Source organism: Artemia franciscana, chromosome 5, assembly GCF_032884065.1.
Source record: "Artemia franciscana chromosome 5, ASM3288406v1, whole genome shotgun sequence".
NCBI lineage: Eukaryota > Metazoa > Arthropoda > Branchiopoda > Anostraca > Artemiidae > Artemia > Artemia franciscana.
Genome location: NC_088867.1, coordinates 42920278 through 42939083, shown reverse-complemented (window position 1 = coordinate 42939083; position 18806 = coordinate 42920278). Strand labels below are relative to the sequence as shown.

General features: G+C 35.0%; 1 protein-coding gene across 1 annotated transcript in view; it reads left to right on the top strand.

The window, feature by feature from the left end:
* Window positions 1-3603: 3603 nt before the first annotated feature.
* The window catches only part of LOC136027449 (CTD nuclear envelope phosphatase 1A-like), a 33956-nt gene continuing 18753 nt past the window's right edge, over window positions 3604-18806 (top strand). Inside the window, exons 1-3 of the mRNA XM_065704729.1 lie at window positions 3604-3742; window positions 15614-15680; window positions 17089-17279. Of these exons, the coding sequence (XP_065560801.1) occupies window positions 3644-3742; window positions 15614-15680; window positions 17089-17279 (357 nt within the window). The 5' untranslated portion in view covers window positions 3604-3643. The remainder of the gene's footprint in view (window positions 3743-15613; window positions 15681-17088; window positions 17280-18806) is intronic.

Sequence of the window (18806 nt, the reverse complement as noted above, 5' to 3'; positions counted from 1 at the left end):
TCCGACCTCCCTACTAAATTTATTGTATGTGCTGCTCGCAAGAGTTGGAAAGTCCGCCCTTTCACTATTGAAACAAAGTGTGTCAGCAGCGTAGCCAAGGATAATGTTTGAAAGGCTGGATGGTAGGCCGTAATCCCTAGGATTGTGTAAAACTATAGCAGATGGTAGTGTCATGAATCCTTAAGGTAAAAATATTTATATTTACCCGAAAAGTACTATAGATTACTAACAAGAATTCACAAAAATCCGAAATTTCTTTTACCTGGTATCGATCTTTAGCGTTTTCGTATCTCAATTTTGGTGCTACTTAGTGTACGCCTTATTATTATTTCCCCCTGAAACATGCTCATTGGACAAAAAGAACGTTTCCTCATTAAACTGTCTTTACGCAGTCCAAAGCATAAATAATTAGAAACAATTTGATTCATTACGTTTTTCCCGAGGTAAGTGAAACCCAAAAAAGCCCAAAGCCACTTGGAACGTTATGTAAATATGTTTTGTTGTCTATTCTAAGGGCAAGGCCTTGAGAGTGGGGGTACTGGGTTTGAACTCCTCCAGAAATTGTAGTCCAACTCGTAAAAAAGAAGCAAAATGCCTATAGAAAAGGTTTAGTCTGTTTTTTTAGTTTTTTACCCCCACCCCCTAAAAAAAAACTGAATGGGGCCATATCTGAGAGACAACTGATTCATCAGAGACGGAGTTTCATTTTCATTATTGACGTAAGATGTGCGCAATTGATATGACGTATGCTGGTCACTTCTTCATCAACGACAAAATCGCAGTAATTGCGGTTGCGAAATAAGAATAAAGTAAACATGGATGGAACTTTTCGCGAGGATAAAATTTATCTAAAGTAAGCAGTTCCGGTATATAAGTTTTCCGAAGGATATTCGTTTTGATCAGGATTCGAATAGAGCACTTAAATAATTAACACAGACGAAACAATATGGATGTAGATGCCTTTATATAAAACAGGCAACTTAACCTAATATGTTACGTGCTAATCTGAAAGGTTTTAATACGCTGTTCAACTGCGATATAAACAGAAAAAAGAATCCTCGATATCAGGGTTCTCGCAATTTTTTACTTAAACTTACAGTAGTTTTCTTTGGCCTTGTAGGTCAATTAGCGTGGTGCAGAAAAGGTGTGTTATTTTTTAAAGTCTTATCCTTATTTCGGCAAAAGTCGTTCGAGAGGAGATTATGAGAGAGTTATCATTTTTATATAAAGCAATTGTCTCTTGTCAGAAATGGACACGAAGTGGACAAAATCCGTTTTGTAGAGTCTCGGAGAATTATATTACGTGGATTCAGATGAGCTTCGATCTCTATGGTAAATAATCTCTATGGTAAATTTTAGTTCAACTACAAATATAGGATTGAAAATTCTCAGTTTTATTTGATTGAACTCAAAATTAAATTGATCATTGTAATATAAATGATCGAAAGTAGCAATAATTAGAATGAGTTTCAAGTTGGAAATCTAATGCGAAATTACATAAGACACACCTAAAAAACTAGCTCAATAAAATAACTTATGGTATTTTCCTAATGAATTCTAAAACTTCATTGAAAACATAAAACCAACCACCAAAAAACAGTTATTTCTCTTAGGAGCACAAAATTCATCACTAATATGCACAAAATAAAGACCAGTTTACAAATCTCTCAGCAGTCTTTCAGTTACCATGATATCAATAACTTTTAGTATGTAATTATAACTCTCTAAAAAGTTCAAGCAAGCTTAGTTTTCAGTAAAGTGATAGTTTTAGAATTCTACAGAGACTTTAAAATATCACGAGTCAGTTTATTTGAGTTACTACTACAGATTTATCCCATCAATAATTTTTGCGATAATCTTTTTTGTATTAAGTTCCAACTTCGTTCTTTACTTCTTTAAGAAAAACTTTGTTTTTTTAGTTAATTTTTCCTCTTTATCTTTAATATGAGAAAATTTTACAAAAAGATGTTTGCCTAGCTTGGACAAAGAAAATAAAGAGGTCAATATGATTTGTTAAGGGCATTAAAAGTAGGTATTACTTTTGACATCCCTTTAATTTTCGGAGAAGATATGTGCAACTTTGTCACGTAAGGAAAAAATCTGGGAAGAATTGCATTTGAAAATTCAATTATTTGCATAAAAGTACACATCAGGAGAGTATACAAGGGAGGAAAAGTTTATAAGAGGGGAGAATGCGAACCTCCGATTATTGATTTTCAACCATGGATATTACAATAATATCCATGATGCAATATTTGACAATATTGCACTTGACAGAGGAGTTATGAAGAAAAATGTATTTTAGTTTCAAAAGATGCTGCTATTTTTCAAGATTAGTGGCTCAAAACCACCTGTGTAGGAGTTTTACACCATGAAAAATTGATTTGGTCCACTGAAATTTGCATTCCCCGGCATTATTAACCACTATCTGGGAGAAAATTTATGTTTTGTGGCAAACAACGGCAGAAATGCCACCTTGCTTTGGCACGATCTATTTTCTTACTTAAAAAAAAACACTAGATATGACACTTCCCTTTAAAATAAGCCCTCTCCCAACACTCTGCTACGACTGGCTCGGCAAAATCATCCCTGGAAAAAAAAGAAGCAGACCTATCGTTGTTTTTCCTTCAAAAGGGATTTCCCTTGTCGTTCAATGTGGGGGCTGTAATTCTTTTAAAAAAGGTTACAACCGCAACAATTCCAGTGCCGTACTTCTTATTTTATCTGAAGTTATTTTTGAGGTTTACCAGGCTATTTTTCAAAATTTCTATGAATTTTTTTCGAAATAAGAATTTGCTCGTTAGATTAATTGAAATAAGAGCTATTATCCTTGGATCAGCTAAAAAGACGAATTTTCACCAATGATCTACTTGATGTCAAATGGATATATCACTGAATCTAACTCTTAGTGATTGATTGGCTGATATTGTGTCAAAATTGATGATTGTTACTAGAACAAGTAAATAGATAAAGTTCGTTGTTGACGAATAAATTCAAAAACATTTTGAAGGGAATCAAGAATTTTTGAGTGTAACATTAAATAACGGATTTTGCTTAGTATTTGTCCCTTAATTCAACAATAAATCTCAAGAGCTAACTCGCTGCAAAGAATTCCCACCGGCCCACCACCATCAAGCCTTGATGGCGGTGTGCTCAAGTGATTGTGGCAGTGGGTCGCTAAAATATTTTTGGTGGCAAATATTGGGTTATGGCCGCGGCTTCGAGAACTAAAAGAAAAAAAAAGAATAGACGTGAGCCTTTGCAAAATTTTACGATCAGATAAAATTCACAAATTGTGATAAGATTCGCAATAAATTATTAGAATTGAACTCTAGAATAAATAGCAAAACCAGCGATAATCCTGCCTGCATGTGTTTTTGCTCAAGGAAAATTAAAAAAAAGTACGCCATAGATTAAAAGGACGGAGATAATCTCAGTTCAGAAATTTAAAAAATGGATAGAAGAGGTCCAGTAGGGAAGAATTTAAAAATACTCCTAAAATGCACATAGTGACCCTTATCTGTTGAGTGACCCTTAAATCTGTCTGACAGATCTTATAGTTTATGAACGTTGGCAACGCTGAATAATTGTGCATCATTGTCATCAGAAATGGCAAAGACATGAAAATTTAAAATTATATCAAATGAAGGGAAACTGTGATATGGGTTTTAGGTCACTCTTGGTGTTTGCATCCAAGATCTGGGCCTTTTTGTGCTTTTTGGTCAAAAAGCAAATGAGAAAAGTATGGGTTTAATTTTTATGATTAAGGTTTGTAGCCTTTACAACCATCCCCTCAAATCCTGTAGAAGCCTGGGGAAATATTGCTTCTTGGGTAATAAACTCCTTTTCTTAAGTAGGTTAAGCTCATTTTGAGGAGCTTATTGCTATCTGGGAAAGTAGTTTAGGCATAAGCCTAGATTAGAGGGGTAAATATATGATTGTTCATATTATTGACTTACCAATAAAGTGAACATAGGCTACCACTTGATGCTTTTTTTATGCTCTCTACAAATATAATAATTGCTTCTATCACAAATTCAAATTTAAGTGATTTTTTAGCTCTTGAAAATGACTAATTTTCAATTAAATTTTGAGCTGTCAGTTTTTTTCAACAAAATAATACTGTTTTCTCAGTGTCATTTTGACAAAATAATACTACATTTTCTCAGTGCCAAAATTATTTATAATAAGGTTAGGTTGGATTTAGTAAGCTCAAAAAGTGCTTAAATTTGAATTTGTGATAGAAGCAATTATTATAGGCTAGGCTATTCATAAAGAGCATAAAAAGGCATCAAGTGGTATGTTCACTTTTTGGCAAGTCAATAATATGAACAGTCATATATTTACCATTAGGGGCTATTGAGGAGGTAAATATTTTTGTTCATGTTAGTGACCTTGGTCTACAAATAAATTGAAGGCAAAAATCTAGTTTATTGACTTTTGGCTATCTTAGAAAGAGGTTAGGTTAGGAAAATGAAACTTTCAGAGATGGGTCTACAGGCTAAAGTATATCCCAGGAAGGTAATTTGAAGTACCCACCTCCACTCCTTCTCCCTCTAGAGAGCCCTGAAATTTGCCTACATGACAGGTCTATACCTATTGAAATTTTGACAAAACAACATTTTACCTTAATTTTCAGTTACCAGTTGCTTTTTCTCTGCCTTTAGTTCTGATTCTTGTTATTTGTTATTGAATTCCTGTTATTTGAGTAGAATTCTGAGCCATATCAATGTTTTTTTCAAAATTTAGGAAATGTATTTACATATCTTTAAGACCTTATAAATTGGGATTGAGTAAAGTTGTGAAGCTAAAAACTATTTTGTTGTTCTTCATTCAAGGAAAATTTAGGAAATGTATTTGCATATCTTTAAAACCTTATAAATTAGGATTGAGCAAAGTTGTGAAGCTGAAAATAATTTTGTTGTACTTCATTCAAGCTGAAGATCTATTTTGCAAGGTTTCGCTTTGATAACATACATATTTTTAAAGGTCAGGACCCTCTAGAGGTAGAAGGAGTAGAGGTAGGTACTTCAAAATACCTTCCCTTGATATACTTTAGCCTTTAGGCCAATGCCTGAAAGTTTCATTTTCCTAGCCTAACCCCTTTCCAAGATAGCCAAAAGTCAATAAACTAGAATTTTACCAAATTGAACATACCACTAAATCCCATCTTTTATGCTCTTTCTGAATATAATAATTGCTTTAACCACCCAGTAACCCATCAGACAGGCAGGTTTCAGTCACCAAGAATCTGCCCCAAGTTTGCTGCCCTCATATCCTTTTCTCTGTCCAAAACCTAGACATTAAAAAAATGTATCTTACAAAGATTATATGAACTCTGACAAGAAATTCAGTTTAGGGCAGATGCATCTTGGGAAGACCAGGAAAAAAGAAAATCCTTGGCTGCTAAACTCAGGTGCCAAACTGAGCTAGGTGAGCCAAACCTGGCTATTAACTGCAGGAAGATTATTGCAAAAAACTTGATCCATCCAGGTGGAGGGTATTCCCACCAGGCCATGGACTATTAGATGCCCCTTCTGCCAGCCCTGTAAGATGTGTGAATTGCTATATAGTAGATAGTAAAGACCTGTTAAGTATTAATGAACTTTTGAACCATCCTTCAAGTCCATCACAAATGGAACTCCTATTTTGTCCTTTGGCTCCTTCCACACACCTATAAATAGCTTCAAATAAATAGAACAAGACTGCCTTTGTTCTTTTAAAAGAACAAGCTGATATACTTGCAATTGTGGAAGTGTGCCTCAAATTTAGCAATACCAAATTCTAACATCAGAACCAATGGTTATAAACTTTCTTTTAAATTTATTGGACCCTGATTGTAGGAGAGGAGTGGCTATTTTTGTTAGGGAGCCGCTGTAGGTGGATACTATTATTCCCACAAACAATTATAGACCTTGGATTGAAACAGTGCAGTTAACTATAACTACTGACAATAATATAATATGCTTTGGATATGCATATTGTAGCCCTTGTTCTCCAAGCCAGATTATTAGTGAAAATGCCCCTATGGAAGTAGTGTCTGATATCTTAAAAATTAAATCTTTTGAGACAACTATAGTTGATGATTTCAACCTGCCAGAAATTGTATGGATTGATTGATACAGGTCATCAAAAACACAAACTACAGGCTCTCCCTTTGCATCTTGTCTATCAAACAGTTATCCATACCAAACTATGAATGAGCCTACAAGAATTTGTAGTGATTAGAGTCCATCCTTCTTGACCTAGTTTTTGTTTCTAGTCCTGAGATATTGATAAGTAATGATTATCTGTCCCCCCCCCTTGGAAAAAGTGGCCATGTTAAAATTCTCTCTACAATTAATATTCACAGCAAACAAACTACTTATAAGTGTTGCTGATTTATTGATCACATAGAGATTTACCATTTATTAACTGGAGCCTAGCTAGCTTACCACAGATGATGATCTCAAGACTTCTTGGCATATCTTCAGAACTTTATTACTTAGTGCTGAATTGAGACATACTAGCATCAGGATGATTAGACAGCCTAAAACACTGCCAAATCTAATTCCTTTTATTCATAATCTCACCAAAGAAAATCCAAAGCATGGAAGAAGTATTGCAAAGATAGGACTTTAATATAGGATATACAATCCTATAACTGAAAGATACCAGGTAGCTAGAAATCTTGTTAGAAATAACATTAAAAAATTGAAATCAAATTACAAAAATAAACTGGCTCAACAAATCAAGGTAAATCCCAAACTCTTTTGTAGGCATGCATCAACTAAAAAACCAGCCAGACACATGGTTCCAGATTTATGGGAAAATGGACATGTGATATCCACACCTGAAAGTAAAGCAGAAGTCTTGAACAAACAATTTTCCTCAGTATTTCTTCATGGTCGGGATGTCCCACCCCCTGCACTCTCTTCTTACCCTATCACTACTGCTATGCCAGATATTGAAGTAACTGAATGCATGGTGAATAAGAAACTTGCTTCCACTAATGTTAATAAAACTGAGGGTCTTGACAATATTCATCCTTGGCTTCTCAAATATACTAAAGATATCCTAGCTACACCACTAGCTGTAATCTTCTAAAATTCATTCAAAGCTGCACAACTTCTGGTGGATTGGAGAAAAGCATACATAAAAGAAATTCTGCTGCAAACTACAGGCCAATCAGTATTACCTCTTCTGTTGTCAAAGTGATTGAAGGAATAGTTGATGATGCTATTATTAAACACCTTGAAAAGAATGGCATCCTTCACATTCTCAACATGGTTTCCAAATTGGTAGAACTGTTGACTCAGATTTACTGCATTCTTTCAATCTTATAGATCTACTATAAGGGAATCTACAGATCTAATAGATAAGGGAATTCCTGTTGATGTTTCCATCTTTGACCTAAACAAAGCCTTTGATAGGGTCTGCCACATGAGACTGATTGTCAAGTTACATGCTGGAAAAATAAACAACCGAGTTGTTGGCTGGATTAAGGCATTTCTTGCTGAAAGGACTCAACAGGTCAGAATATTCACATCTCATGGAATGTTGCTTTATTCCAATTCACTAGTCAAGAGTGGTATGCTGCAATGTACTATCCTTGGCCCTACCCTCTTCAATATTTTTGTTAATGATGCCCCTAGTTTAGTACACAAATATTTAACTTTATATGCAGATGATTCCAAAATTATTGGTGTCAGAAACCAACCTGATGGAGATGTTTTTCAAGGTGATATAAATGAGCTTAATAATTGGATAAATGCCTGGCTATTGAGCTTCAACACATTTAAATGTCATGTCCTTCATTTTGGAAAAAATAACTTACGTTTTGGGTACACTCTCAATGACCTACCACTTGAGGCTTTTCCCAAGGATAGAGATCTGGGTGTTTTGGTTGATGAGAAACTTAAATTTGATTCTCATGCTGCTATTGCTGCTTCATCAGCTAACCAGAGTCTAGGAAGGTTATCCAGATTCAAGTTAAGTTCAACCTAAACTTGAAGTTGGCATGACACTTGCATCTCCCATTTTACAAAAAAGACAAATTCATCCTAGAAGCAGTCCAGAGGTGAGCAACAAAGTTGATTAGCAAATTCCAAGCAGTCCCCTAGTGTGGACATCTCTGTTCCCTCAAACTACCAAGCCTAACATATGGGTGCAAACACAGGGATGTCATGATGGCCTTCAAACATTGTCCCTGATTTATTCTTGTTTGCTGCTGCCTCTTCTACCAGATGTCACCCAAAGAAAATGTTTAAGATGTCATACAGACTCTACCAGAGAGATCAGTTCTTTTCAAACAGAATCACCAGCCTTTGGAATAGACTGTCAGAATATGCTGTCTCTGCAACATGTCTTGACACTTTCAAATCAAGAGTGAATGCTGAATGGGGTGATGTTGAGTGGAAGTATGATTTGGCAGCCTATGAGTCTTCAACTCATCTTTAATTCTTCAAAGAGCCTACAAGGAGAAAATCCTTAGATTGTTCCAAGCTGCAGTTTAAGGTAAAAGCATAAAAAGGCATTGAGTGGTATATTTGCATTATTCGTAAGTCAACAATATGAACAGCAAAATATTTACAGAGAAGGAAACATGTTGGGAAAACAATTTTTAATTCATAATAGGCTATGCAGTATGCTTTTAGTTAACTAATTTTGACTAGAGTCATACTATACTTTACTCCCAATCCCTCCTGTCTTAATGCGCAAATATATAGCTCAAATTATATATTTCCCATGCATTTGTTCATTTCTTGATTTTGTCATATTCAGTTCAATTTACAGGTACACGTGTTGAAAGAAGAGGATTGGTCTCTTTTTGATTGTATGGCATGATTAATATATAATATGGGCTATACAGTGGATAAGCTTTTCTTGTAATAGTTTAGCACTTCTATTCTCCCTAAGGAAACACCAGAATTTTTGGAACTAGTCTAGGCTCTTTACTTTAAAACATTCTAAAATACCTGCTTTTATTGTTCCTATATACAGACAGCTTTACTTTACCCCCTCACTCCACTTCCCTAATGTGCAAATATATTACCCAAAAGTAGTCTAAGTCCCACTCAATACATTTTAACAGATGATCCCTCTCAATAGCATGACTCTTCTTATTATTGATTTAATGGCAAGCTAGTAGCAGGAAAAAAAGAGTTGCACTATTGAAAATTCATTGAATATATCTAATTTGTACAGTATTTTTTCCAATTAACTCTTTAATGAGGTAGCTAAGAGATAGACATACCTTTAGAACCAGAATTTATGAGAAGATATTATCCTAACTTGCAAGAAAGAGACAAGCCTTGCAGTCGATATAATTCTATTTCACTAAATAGATTTTTTTTTAAAGTTTGCTTTCTTAGACTTCCAGCCTTGGCACAGTGATTTCTAAGATGTTTATTTGTTTATTTATTATTATCACAACACAGAAAGCTTTCACTTAGACACATAAATACCAGTAATAAACAATATAGAGTTACACAACTAATACAGTTAATATTTCAGAACTAAACCTAGGACTCTTATATTTGTCCTGGTAAAAATCACTACTAGATAGTGAGCTATTAAATCAGGCAAAACTACCAGAATATACACCATCTTCTAAAAGATCTTACATAATAATGAATTTACACTATAAGAGTCCACAAAGTTTTCCAAATGTAATCCATCCTTAAATAGTTCTGTTTATCTGATTTGATGCAAGAACACAGTCAAGATTTGATAAAAAAAAGAAGCCAGTTACACAAAGTAGCAGAAAGAAACAAACTACTATAATCATCTTAATCTATTTTGGAGCTTTAAGGTCCTCCAGACTTGTAGTGCACTTGACTTGATGATTTGCAGTCAAACCTCCACTGCTTCTTCTCCCACTCCTTGTCAAGTTGATGCTTGAAAGACTGGATAGAAGGATCATTGATAGTAGATCCCTTCAATTCATTCCAGTGGTTAATTACTCTTCATGAAAAATATATTTGACAAATTCTTTATCTGGAGCTTAATTTTGGTAGCTTCTTTGAATGTCCTCTTGTGAGAGGATGGCTAGTACTGTGGTTGTGCTTGAAGATGGTGGAGTTTTTCTTTTAGTGTTTATAAGTCAGTGTCATATCACTATGCATGTGTCTGTAGACAAGGGTAGTTGGCTTGAGATGTTCCTTGTATGAAGCTGATTTTAGGCTTTTCACGCACTTTGTTGCTTGTCTCTTAATATTTTTGATAAGCCTAACATCTTGCAAGTAAGAATTACCAGCCAGGCAGATGCCAAAATCAAGATGGTGTCTAACCAGAGCCTTAAAAAAGTTTTATGAATATTATTGCCTCTTGGCTACTGATGGTCCTTTTGTAATAGCACAAGGATGGAGTTTGCTTGGGAGGCAACATGCTGGACATGGCTATGGAACCTCAACCCCTCATCAATGATCACATCAAGGTCCCTTTTTTCTTCTCTTTTCACTAGATGGTCCCATATGTTAGTGATTAGATTTAAAATTGATAATTTTGAGTGCAGTTGACTTTGTGGCACTTTGTCAAAAGCCATAGCAAAGTCTAGTAGCAGTAGGTCAACTGGGTGTCCTTGGTCAATCAGGATTATAATTTGTTTGCATGATTCCAACAAGTTTGTTTTGATTGATTTTCCTGACTGGAATCCATGCTGCTTGGGTGACAAGATCTTGTTTGTGGTTAAATGTTCAAGCAATGAATCATTGACTATGCATTCAAGCATCTTGACCACAACTGAGGTTAGGCTGATAGGTTGATAACTCTCAGGCTTGGTGCAGTCACCTTTTTTGAATACTGGAGTTATGTTGGCTGCTTTCTAGTCTGCTGGGAGCTCTCTAGTGGTAAGTGATGTCTGAAAGATTCTTGTGAGAGGATCTGCTACCACTTCTGCAATTTCTTTTAGTAGTAATTTCTTTGTAAACCTATGAGGACATCTGCATATGATACCATGGTACTTTTCATTGATGCTTTTACATTGTAGTATGGTGGGGAAGGTAAAGGGCCATCAGGCTCAGTGGTGAAAACTGATACAAATCTCTGTTTCAGTAAATTAGCAAGTTTATTAGTTTCTGTAACTTCTCCATCTTCCTTGATTATCAGTTTTTTAATACATTTGTCTATTGTGGTCTTGGCTAGAGACATACTGCTAAAACGTTTTTGGGTTAGTCTTGCCTTCATAAGCAAGTTAAGATTCAAAGTTCATATGCAAGGCCTGCATCAAGTTTTAAGTTTATTCTGGCTATTCCTATACTTCTCTCTGTAATCAGGTGATTGGTGCAGTTTATTTTTTTTCCAATATCTGCTTTTATGGTTGATTTCCCTCTTAATATTTCTTGTCATTACTGGAAGTGTTTATAGTTTTGGGACAAGTTTACTTGAAGTGTACTGATTCGTATCGTTGATTAGTAGTTTTTTGAAGCACTGCCATTGCTGTTCTAGAGAGCCAGATAAGACATCATCCAATGCAACGCTGTCAAGATCCATTTGAATATTCTCATAATTAATGAAGGTCTTCTTGATGTAGCGATTTGTTGTTCTGGGGAACGTTGTTCTAGTATCTATGACAACATGGTTATTATTTCTAATTGGGGGCATGCACGAAATGAACAGAAGCGCTTCTGGTCTCTGGAAATACCAAGTTGAGAAGGCCAGGCTGCTGGCCATCCCTGAAACGTGTTGGCTGGTTGACAATTTGACAGAGAAGGACGTTATGAATAATGTCAATGATGGGACTTGTAGGACTAGAAGAGACATAGGGAAACTGGTCTTTCCAGATTATGTTTGGCTGGTTGAAGTCACCTGCAATTAGTAGGTCCCCAACTAACATATAATTTAGCTCTTGTTCTATTACAATCATTTGCACCAGTAAGGAGGGGGAATACCTTCCCCGTGGAAAACAGGTTCATCAGTTTTTGCTGCTCTACATTTTAAAACCTCCTCTTCAGGTATTTTCATTGAAAACTAATTTTTGGAGATTTATATTGAAGAACATAAGAAAAGAAGAAACATTGCTCCCCTAGGTTTAAAAAAATGAAAAATGCCTCCCCCCCTTAAGTTTTGTGGATTGACCCCTTTGCTAATAAGTAATAATACACTTTAAGAGTAGGAAACTGCCTATTACTATTGTTAATGTTATATATTTCTCACCTGCACTATTCAATAGTATAATACCAAGTAACACTCAAAAAAAGAAAAAAAAAGGAGCATAAAAAAGAGGAAAAAAAAAAAATCACAAATGAAAGAATCTAATAAGGTTATTATGCAGAGAAATACAAAAGGAAGCTATGTTTTAGATCAATCTGTGCAGTGATTATACTATTGTCATAATTGTCTGCAACCTAAATCTTTGTTGTCAAACTTTATTGACTATCAAGCAATACAGGAGGAACTAGCCTCAGTAAATTGGTCAGAACTAATCATTTGTGATATCAACATATCATGGACAAATATTAGGGAAGTCCTCCTATCAATTGAGAAAAAGCACTCCTCTGCCCTATGCCAAAAACAGTCAAAAACACGTCCATTTCTCACAAAGGATGCAAAAAGAATAATCAACAGGGAAGCCAGAGCCTGGAAAAGGTATAACAAGGAGAAAACACAAGAAAGTTGGCAGAGGTATTTGATGGCTTAGAACCTTGCCTCTAATTCAGTTGGGGAACTGAAGTCTCAACATGAGGAGAAGCTTGCCACATATATCGAGGCAAATCCCAAATCTTTCTTGAGACATGTTTCTACTAAAAATTCTAGCTGTCACACCATTCCCAACCTCAAACATAATCCACTCAACCTCCACTCATTGTCAGTAGATAAGGCTAATTTGTTGAATGCTCAGTTTGCCTCTGCCTTCATCCAATTTTGTCCAACTATCCCTACAGTACCATCTAATTTAATATCTGACCCAATGCCAAAATAGTCAATTACTGAAGAAATGGTGTTACTAGCCTTGATAAACTTGATGTTGAAAAATTCAAAGGATCAGTTGGGATACACACAAGGCTCCTCAAGGGATGCTGAAATGTTCTCATTTCTCCCCTGTGTAGACTCTTTTAGCTTTCCCTACAAAATGGAGAACTACTGTTGGATTGAAAAACATCCTATAGCACACCAATCCACAAAAAAAAATGCCCCAACGATCATGCAGAAAATTACCATCTCATCAGCATCATTTCTGCAGTTGCAAAGGTGCTTGAGAGATTTGTCAACATAGCTCTAATTCAGCACTTGGAAATTAACAACTTTCTCACTTCCATTCAATATAGCTTCAGATCTTTAAGATCTATTGATACTCATCTAATAAAAACATATGATTATGTTATATCATTGTTTGATAAAGATTTTCCTGTTGACATGGTGCTCTGGGACCTCTTAAAACCATTTGACTGGGTTTGTTACGAATTCCTCATCACCAAACTAAAAGCAGCAGCTGTTAATGATGTTACTGTCTAGTGGATAATGAGTCTCCTTCCAGAAAGAACACAAGTTGTAAGAGTTCATGACTCTCAAGGTGTCCCTCATTTCTCCTCATCTACAATTATTTTGAGCCGTATTTCCAAAAGGGCCATTCTTGGGCCAAGTCTCTTCAATTTCTATATAAATGATACACCCTATCTTCTCTTGAACTTCCTCACTGTTTATGCTGGCAATTCAAAACTTGTTGTAAAGCAGCTACACCCTCTGACCTGCAATGTATCCAAAAGGATCTTGACGTTCTTGGGACTTGATACATGGGGGCTGATGCATGCCTCCTCTCTTTCAATGCTGATATATGGCATGTAATTCACTTTGGCAGTCATAATACACATCAGCAGTACCATCTCCAAGGTAACCCCTTTTTTGCAGTCTCTGAAGAAAGAGATCTTGGAGTCATTGCTGGTCATCAACTTACAGCACCCATGCAAAATCTGTATTGTTATATGCCCTCCAATGTCTGGGAATGATCAAAAGAACTGTCTCTAGAAGACACCCATGTGTGTTTATGAAGCTCTACAAGGCACTAGTTTGCCCACACCTGAGGTTGGAATGGCATCACCCTGTTTCAAGAAGGACGAAGAAATACAAGACAGAGTACAATGAAGAGCAACCAAAATGGTCAAAGACCTCAAACAAATGCCATACAAAGAGCGTTTACATCACTTGAAGCTTCCTACTCTCACATACCAGAGAAAAAATGGTAACTTGACTATGGCCCACAAAATTATTTTAAAAATATCCCCCCTGGTCTCCCCCCCCCTCCCTGGAACGTTCAGTGACAAGAGGGCATTCCAAGAAAATCTTCAAGAAACGCTCCTTAATCCAAGAAAGAAGCCATTGCTTCAGCCAGTGAGTAACAAACTTGTGGAATCAACTCTCTGAAGATACAGTAGCTGCTGGTTCAGTGGGTGCATTCAAGCAAAATATTGACAAAGAATGACTACAGTAAGAGTTTCTGTACAGCTGGGAAGATGTTGAGTCTTCAACCCAAATGTAGCAAGCAACTGCATCAAACAACCCACAGAAGTCATAACAGAGCATTACAAAGATGGAAAATCCTTAGATTTGCTCCAAGCTGCAATTTAAGGTAATTCAAGGTCAAATTAGGACCAAGAAATTTCCTAATAAGAAGCAAGATCTCTGTCCAAGGCGCAAGAAACAACAAAAATTTACAAAATTTTAAATAATTAATCAAGATTTTTAAAATTATTTTTGCTTAAGAAGGTGGAAAATATCAGAAGCAATATAAATGAATGATATTTGAGAGTTAAGTAGAGCCTGTTCAAACTATGTTTTACTAGAAATTTTGCCAAAAGAAAGAAATTCACATTCATCTATGTTAAAAAAAGGCCTACATAGAAGTAGTAACAAGAGAAACCATATTAGAATGATTAGTTTTAATATAGCTCTTAAAAAGCAAGTCATCACCATTGAGAAAAAATGAAACATCAGAAAAACCATATACATAAGCTGCCAAAACATTAGCCAGCACCTGGAAATACATGTGTTAAATAGGATGAAAGATAAAACACCACCTTGCCTCAATCCTGTTTTCACACTAATAATAGTTGTTTACACCAATTTCAACCAAAGTAAATAATTAGAAAACCAATAATGAAGAAGTAATATAACAGAAAGACTGACACCATTAAATGAAGAACAGAAAAAAAAACTGACTAAGACATACATCATCTAATGCTTTTGATAGATCTAAAAGATAAAGATCAATACATTTTCCCTTAGAAGAATTTTCAAGAAGGAAAGAAGATCATACACAATGTGCATGCTGACAACCTACTCTGGGATGAAAACCAAACTTGTTGTCTTCATCACACATGTTATTAGTTACAATACTTATTAAAAAAGTTAACTCAAAGTGAAGAGACAGTTATTGGTTGGTAAAAAGAGCAACCTAAATGTAATTTTTCTCACTTTAAAATTGAAGAAACAGTACCACACAGAAAACTCTCCAATATGCTAGATATACAAGCAAACACCTGGAAAAGTAAATGTATATTATCAATAAGGGGGGTAGGGGGAGTGCAGTCTAATCTTTTATTTAGCTGAGTATACTGAAGTATTGATTAGTGCAACTAAGCAATCTTTATGTATTTTATTTAACTTCTATTGGCATAACAAAAGTTTCTCTTTCTAGCTCATTCAGCATCAAAGTGTCAAATACGAAAGTTATCATTTATCACCCTTGTCAAAGCACAGACTGGGTAAGTTAAAACCTCTATTGATTTGAAAATCTAGAACTTAATCTCTGAAAGCTATATTTTCTTGTTAAAAAAAAGAAAATTGTCCTTAGTTCATTTGATCAAGTTGTTGATTCATGTAGGTGCATACTATTATTTTATCATATAGCATACAAGCATTGAAGTAAGAATGGACAAGTTAAAAAAACAACTAAGAAGCTCTGCTGAATGGTAATTATTCATTTTTAGTTTGAAAAAGCCAGAACCTGGTTCATCTAATTGATGTCCCAACATTTTTTTTTGAACTTGTAATATGAAAGCTTGAAGTAAGAATATATAAATGTAAATATCAGAAAATGCTCCTCTGAATTATGCTTTTAATGAGTATTTGTATAAAGTTACTTGCCATTTTGTATCCTATGAAGAAATTTAGAATTCCTGTCTCTATGGAAAAAGAGCAAGGTGAAAATAATTGTTAGTCTTTTTACTGAGTCACATAGATAGAAATGCTCACAATTCATGTCTAGTTTTGTTATGCTGCTTTTAATGATATGTAAGTTTTTGAAGCATATTAAATATGAGGCAAAATACAAAGTTGTGTTTTATATTGATTTTTTTTTAGTGAATAACTAATTTGTTAATGCTGTTGAAAACAAGGTTCATTGTCTGAAAAATTTAGAAAAGGTGTGAGCAAATTTGCATCTGTTTTATGTCAAATTAACAGAAATGAATCAACGCCCTTATCTCTCCCCAAACTTTATTATAGCTGTAATTACATATAATCTAATTTTTGCTATTGAAACAATACAATGTGTTGTATTACTGGGATTATGCCTCAATCTTGGAGCCACCTTAATTGAGTGAATGACATGCTGGGCTTTTAATCTTATGTCTTTTGGCTGGGGCTATAATCCTGATGTTGCCAGTCCTTTGGCTTGGGGTGAGGGTCAGTTAAGTGACTGTGCAAGCTTAATTGCTGTGAATATGGGATGCTCAATGTAAAATAATCCCTTAGAACCCTGAATTTCAGATGCCAGGTGAGGTGTGAAAACACCTGTTCCTGCTGTACACCACACAGCATCACCTCAATATACTTTGATCATATCTGAAAGGTTTCTCTCTGTATTTTATTTATGGCTTCCAGGGAATAAGAACTGCTGAAGATCCGAAAAATTAGAACTTGATCTTTTAAAAACATACCATATTATAAACAAAGCCACTCATCAAGGACATACCCAGGATTTTTGTTCAGGGAGGAGGGGTATCTATTTTGTTACGTTTTTAAAAGTCGGACATTTTTTGGGGGAGGAGGGTAATTTTCAAGGTTTTTTTTTGGGGGGGGAGGGGGGTCAATCCAATATTAGGTACCATAATCTCTGTGTGAAAGTATGGTGTATTCAAATTATAATTAATTTATGCTAATTTTTTTCAGGGCTTGTGAAAAAGAAGATTTTAATTTTAGATTTGGATGAAACATTAATTCACTCACACCACGATGGAGTGATGAGACAAATTGTTAAGCCAGGAACTCCTCCTGATTTTGTGCTTAGAGTAACAATTGACAGGCATCCTGTAAGGTTCTTTGTTCATAAGAGGCCTCATGTGGACTTTTTCTTGGACACAGTAAGAAATATGAAGTTTAATAAATAATAGCGAGAAATGTGTTCTTAATAAAGTGAGATTTAAATAATTGAAAAAAGAATTAGAAGAAAAACTGTTTTTTAAGTAAAGGTCAAATGTCTCATCTAAATTCTTGATTAAGATACACAATATACAGTGTCTGTCTAATGGTTATCCAGAACTTGTTTTTCCAGTGAAGGGGTTAAATTTGGTCACTACGAGGTGGAAGGAGGTGGTCTTGAACTAAGTCAACAAAAATGTCAGTTGGTTCCAAGCCATAGGGCTTATTGCTATTGTTCAAAATTTACACATCGTGCACATTGTACCATAAGGTTTTGTATAGAATTGAGCATATCTCACTTCAAAAGTATAATCCATAAAGTTCAAAAGGATGAAAATATATTTAAAACTCGCTTTCTGAGTTATACAAGAGATTGAAAAGGTGAGATTGAAACAGGATTGAAAGGTATTAGAGAATAAAGGTATTCTCAATGATCCTCAATGTGCTTGATGTTCAACATTGACCAAAACCGATAGAGTGTAATCGAAACTAGACTTTTTGAGATGTAATGACCAGTCAATTTATAATACAGGAGTATAGAAGTTAAATTTATCCAGCTTGTCTCTTCTTAGGCTTAGTCAAATACACATGTACAGTCTAGACAAATAAACCTTGGCCTAATTAAATCCATATGGCTTTCTGTCATTAGATTTTTTTTTGTGTATGTTCTTTTTTTTATAAAGTCTAACGTGAAAATTAGTAATTTCGACTATTACTCTTCGAGTATGGGGACGGGAGTAGGGGTTGGTCACCTTGCGTTGTAGAAGTTCGGCAGGCATTCCGCAAGCTTAAGAATGGTAGAGCAGTCGGAACTGACAGAATAACAGCCAAAATGATCGAAATATCACTAAATACCTGTATGGATGTGTGGCTTAAACTTTTTGGTAGCATCTGGAAGCTTGAAAAGGTACCCAACGATTGGACAAAAGGTACACTCATCAAACTTTTCAAGAAAGAAGACGCAACAAATTGTGACAACTGGAAGGTCATCAGTCTCCTATCTATTGCGCTTAATGAATGATGCAATGAATGGCGAGAAAAAATGTACCTGATTTTCGTGGACTTGGAGAAAGCCTTCGACTCCATCGACCAAGACTCGCTATGGAAAATCTTGCAATACTATGGAATTTATATAAATAAAAATGTACTGTCGGTCTGTTACACTATCTTCTATAAAAAAAGGAAAAACCTAAAAAATAAAGAAAAAAAGAAAACTAAAAAAAGAAGAAAAAAATAAAAAAGGTAAAAAAAACTAAAAAGATAAAAACTAAAAAAAACTAAGAAAGAAAAAAAAACTAAAAAAAAAGAAAAACTTTAAAAAAATCCTTATAAAATAGTGGCCCTAATTGTTGCATTATATGAAGACACAGAATGCTCTGTTTGAACCCAAGAAGGAAAAACTAGATATTTCCGTATCATATCCGGCGTAAAACAAGGTTGTGTTCTTTCTCCGTTCTTCTTTGTTCTTG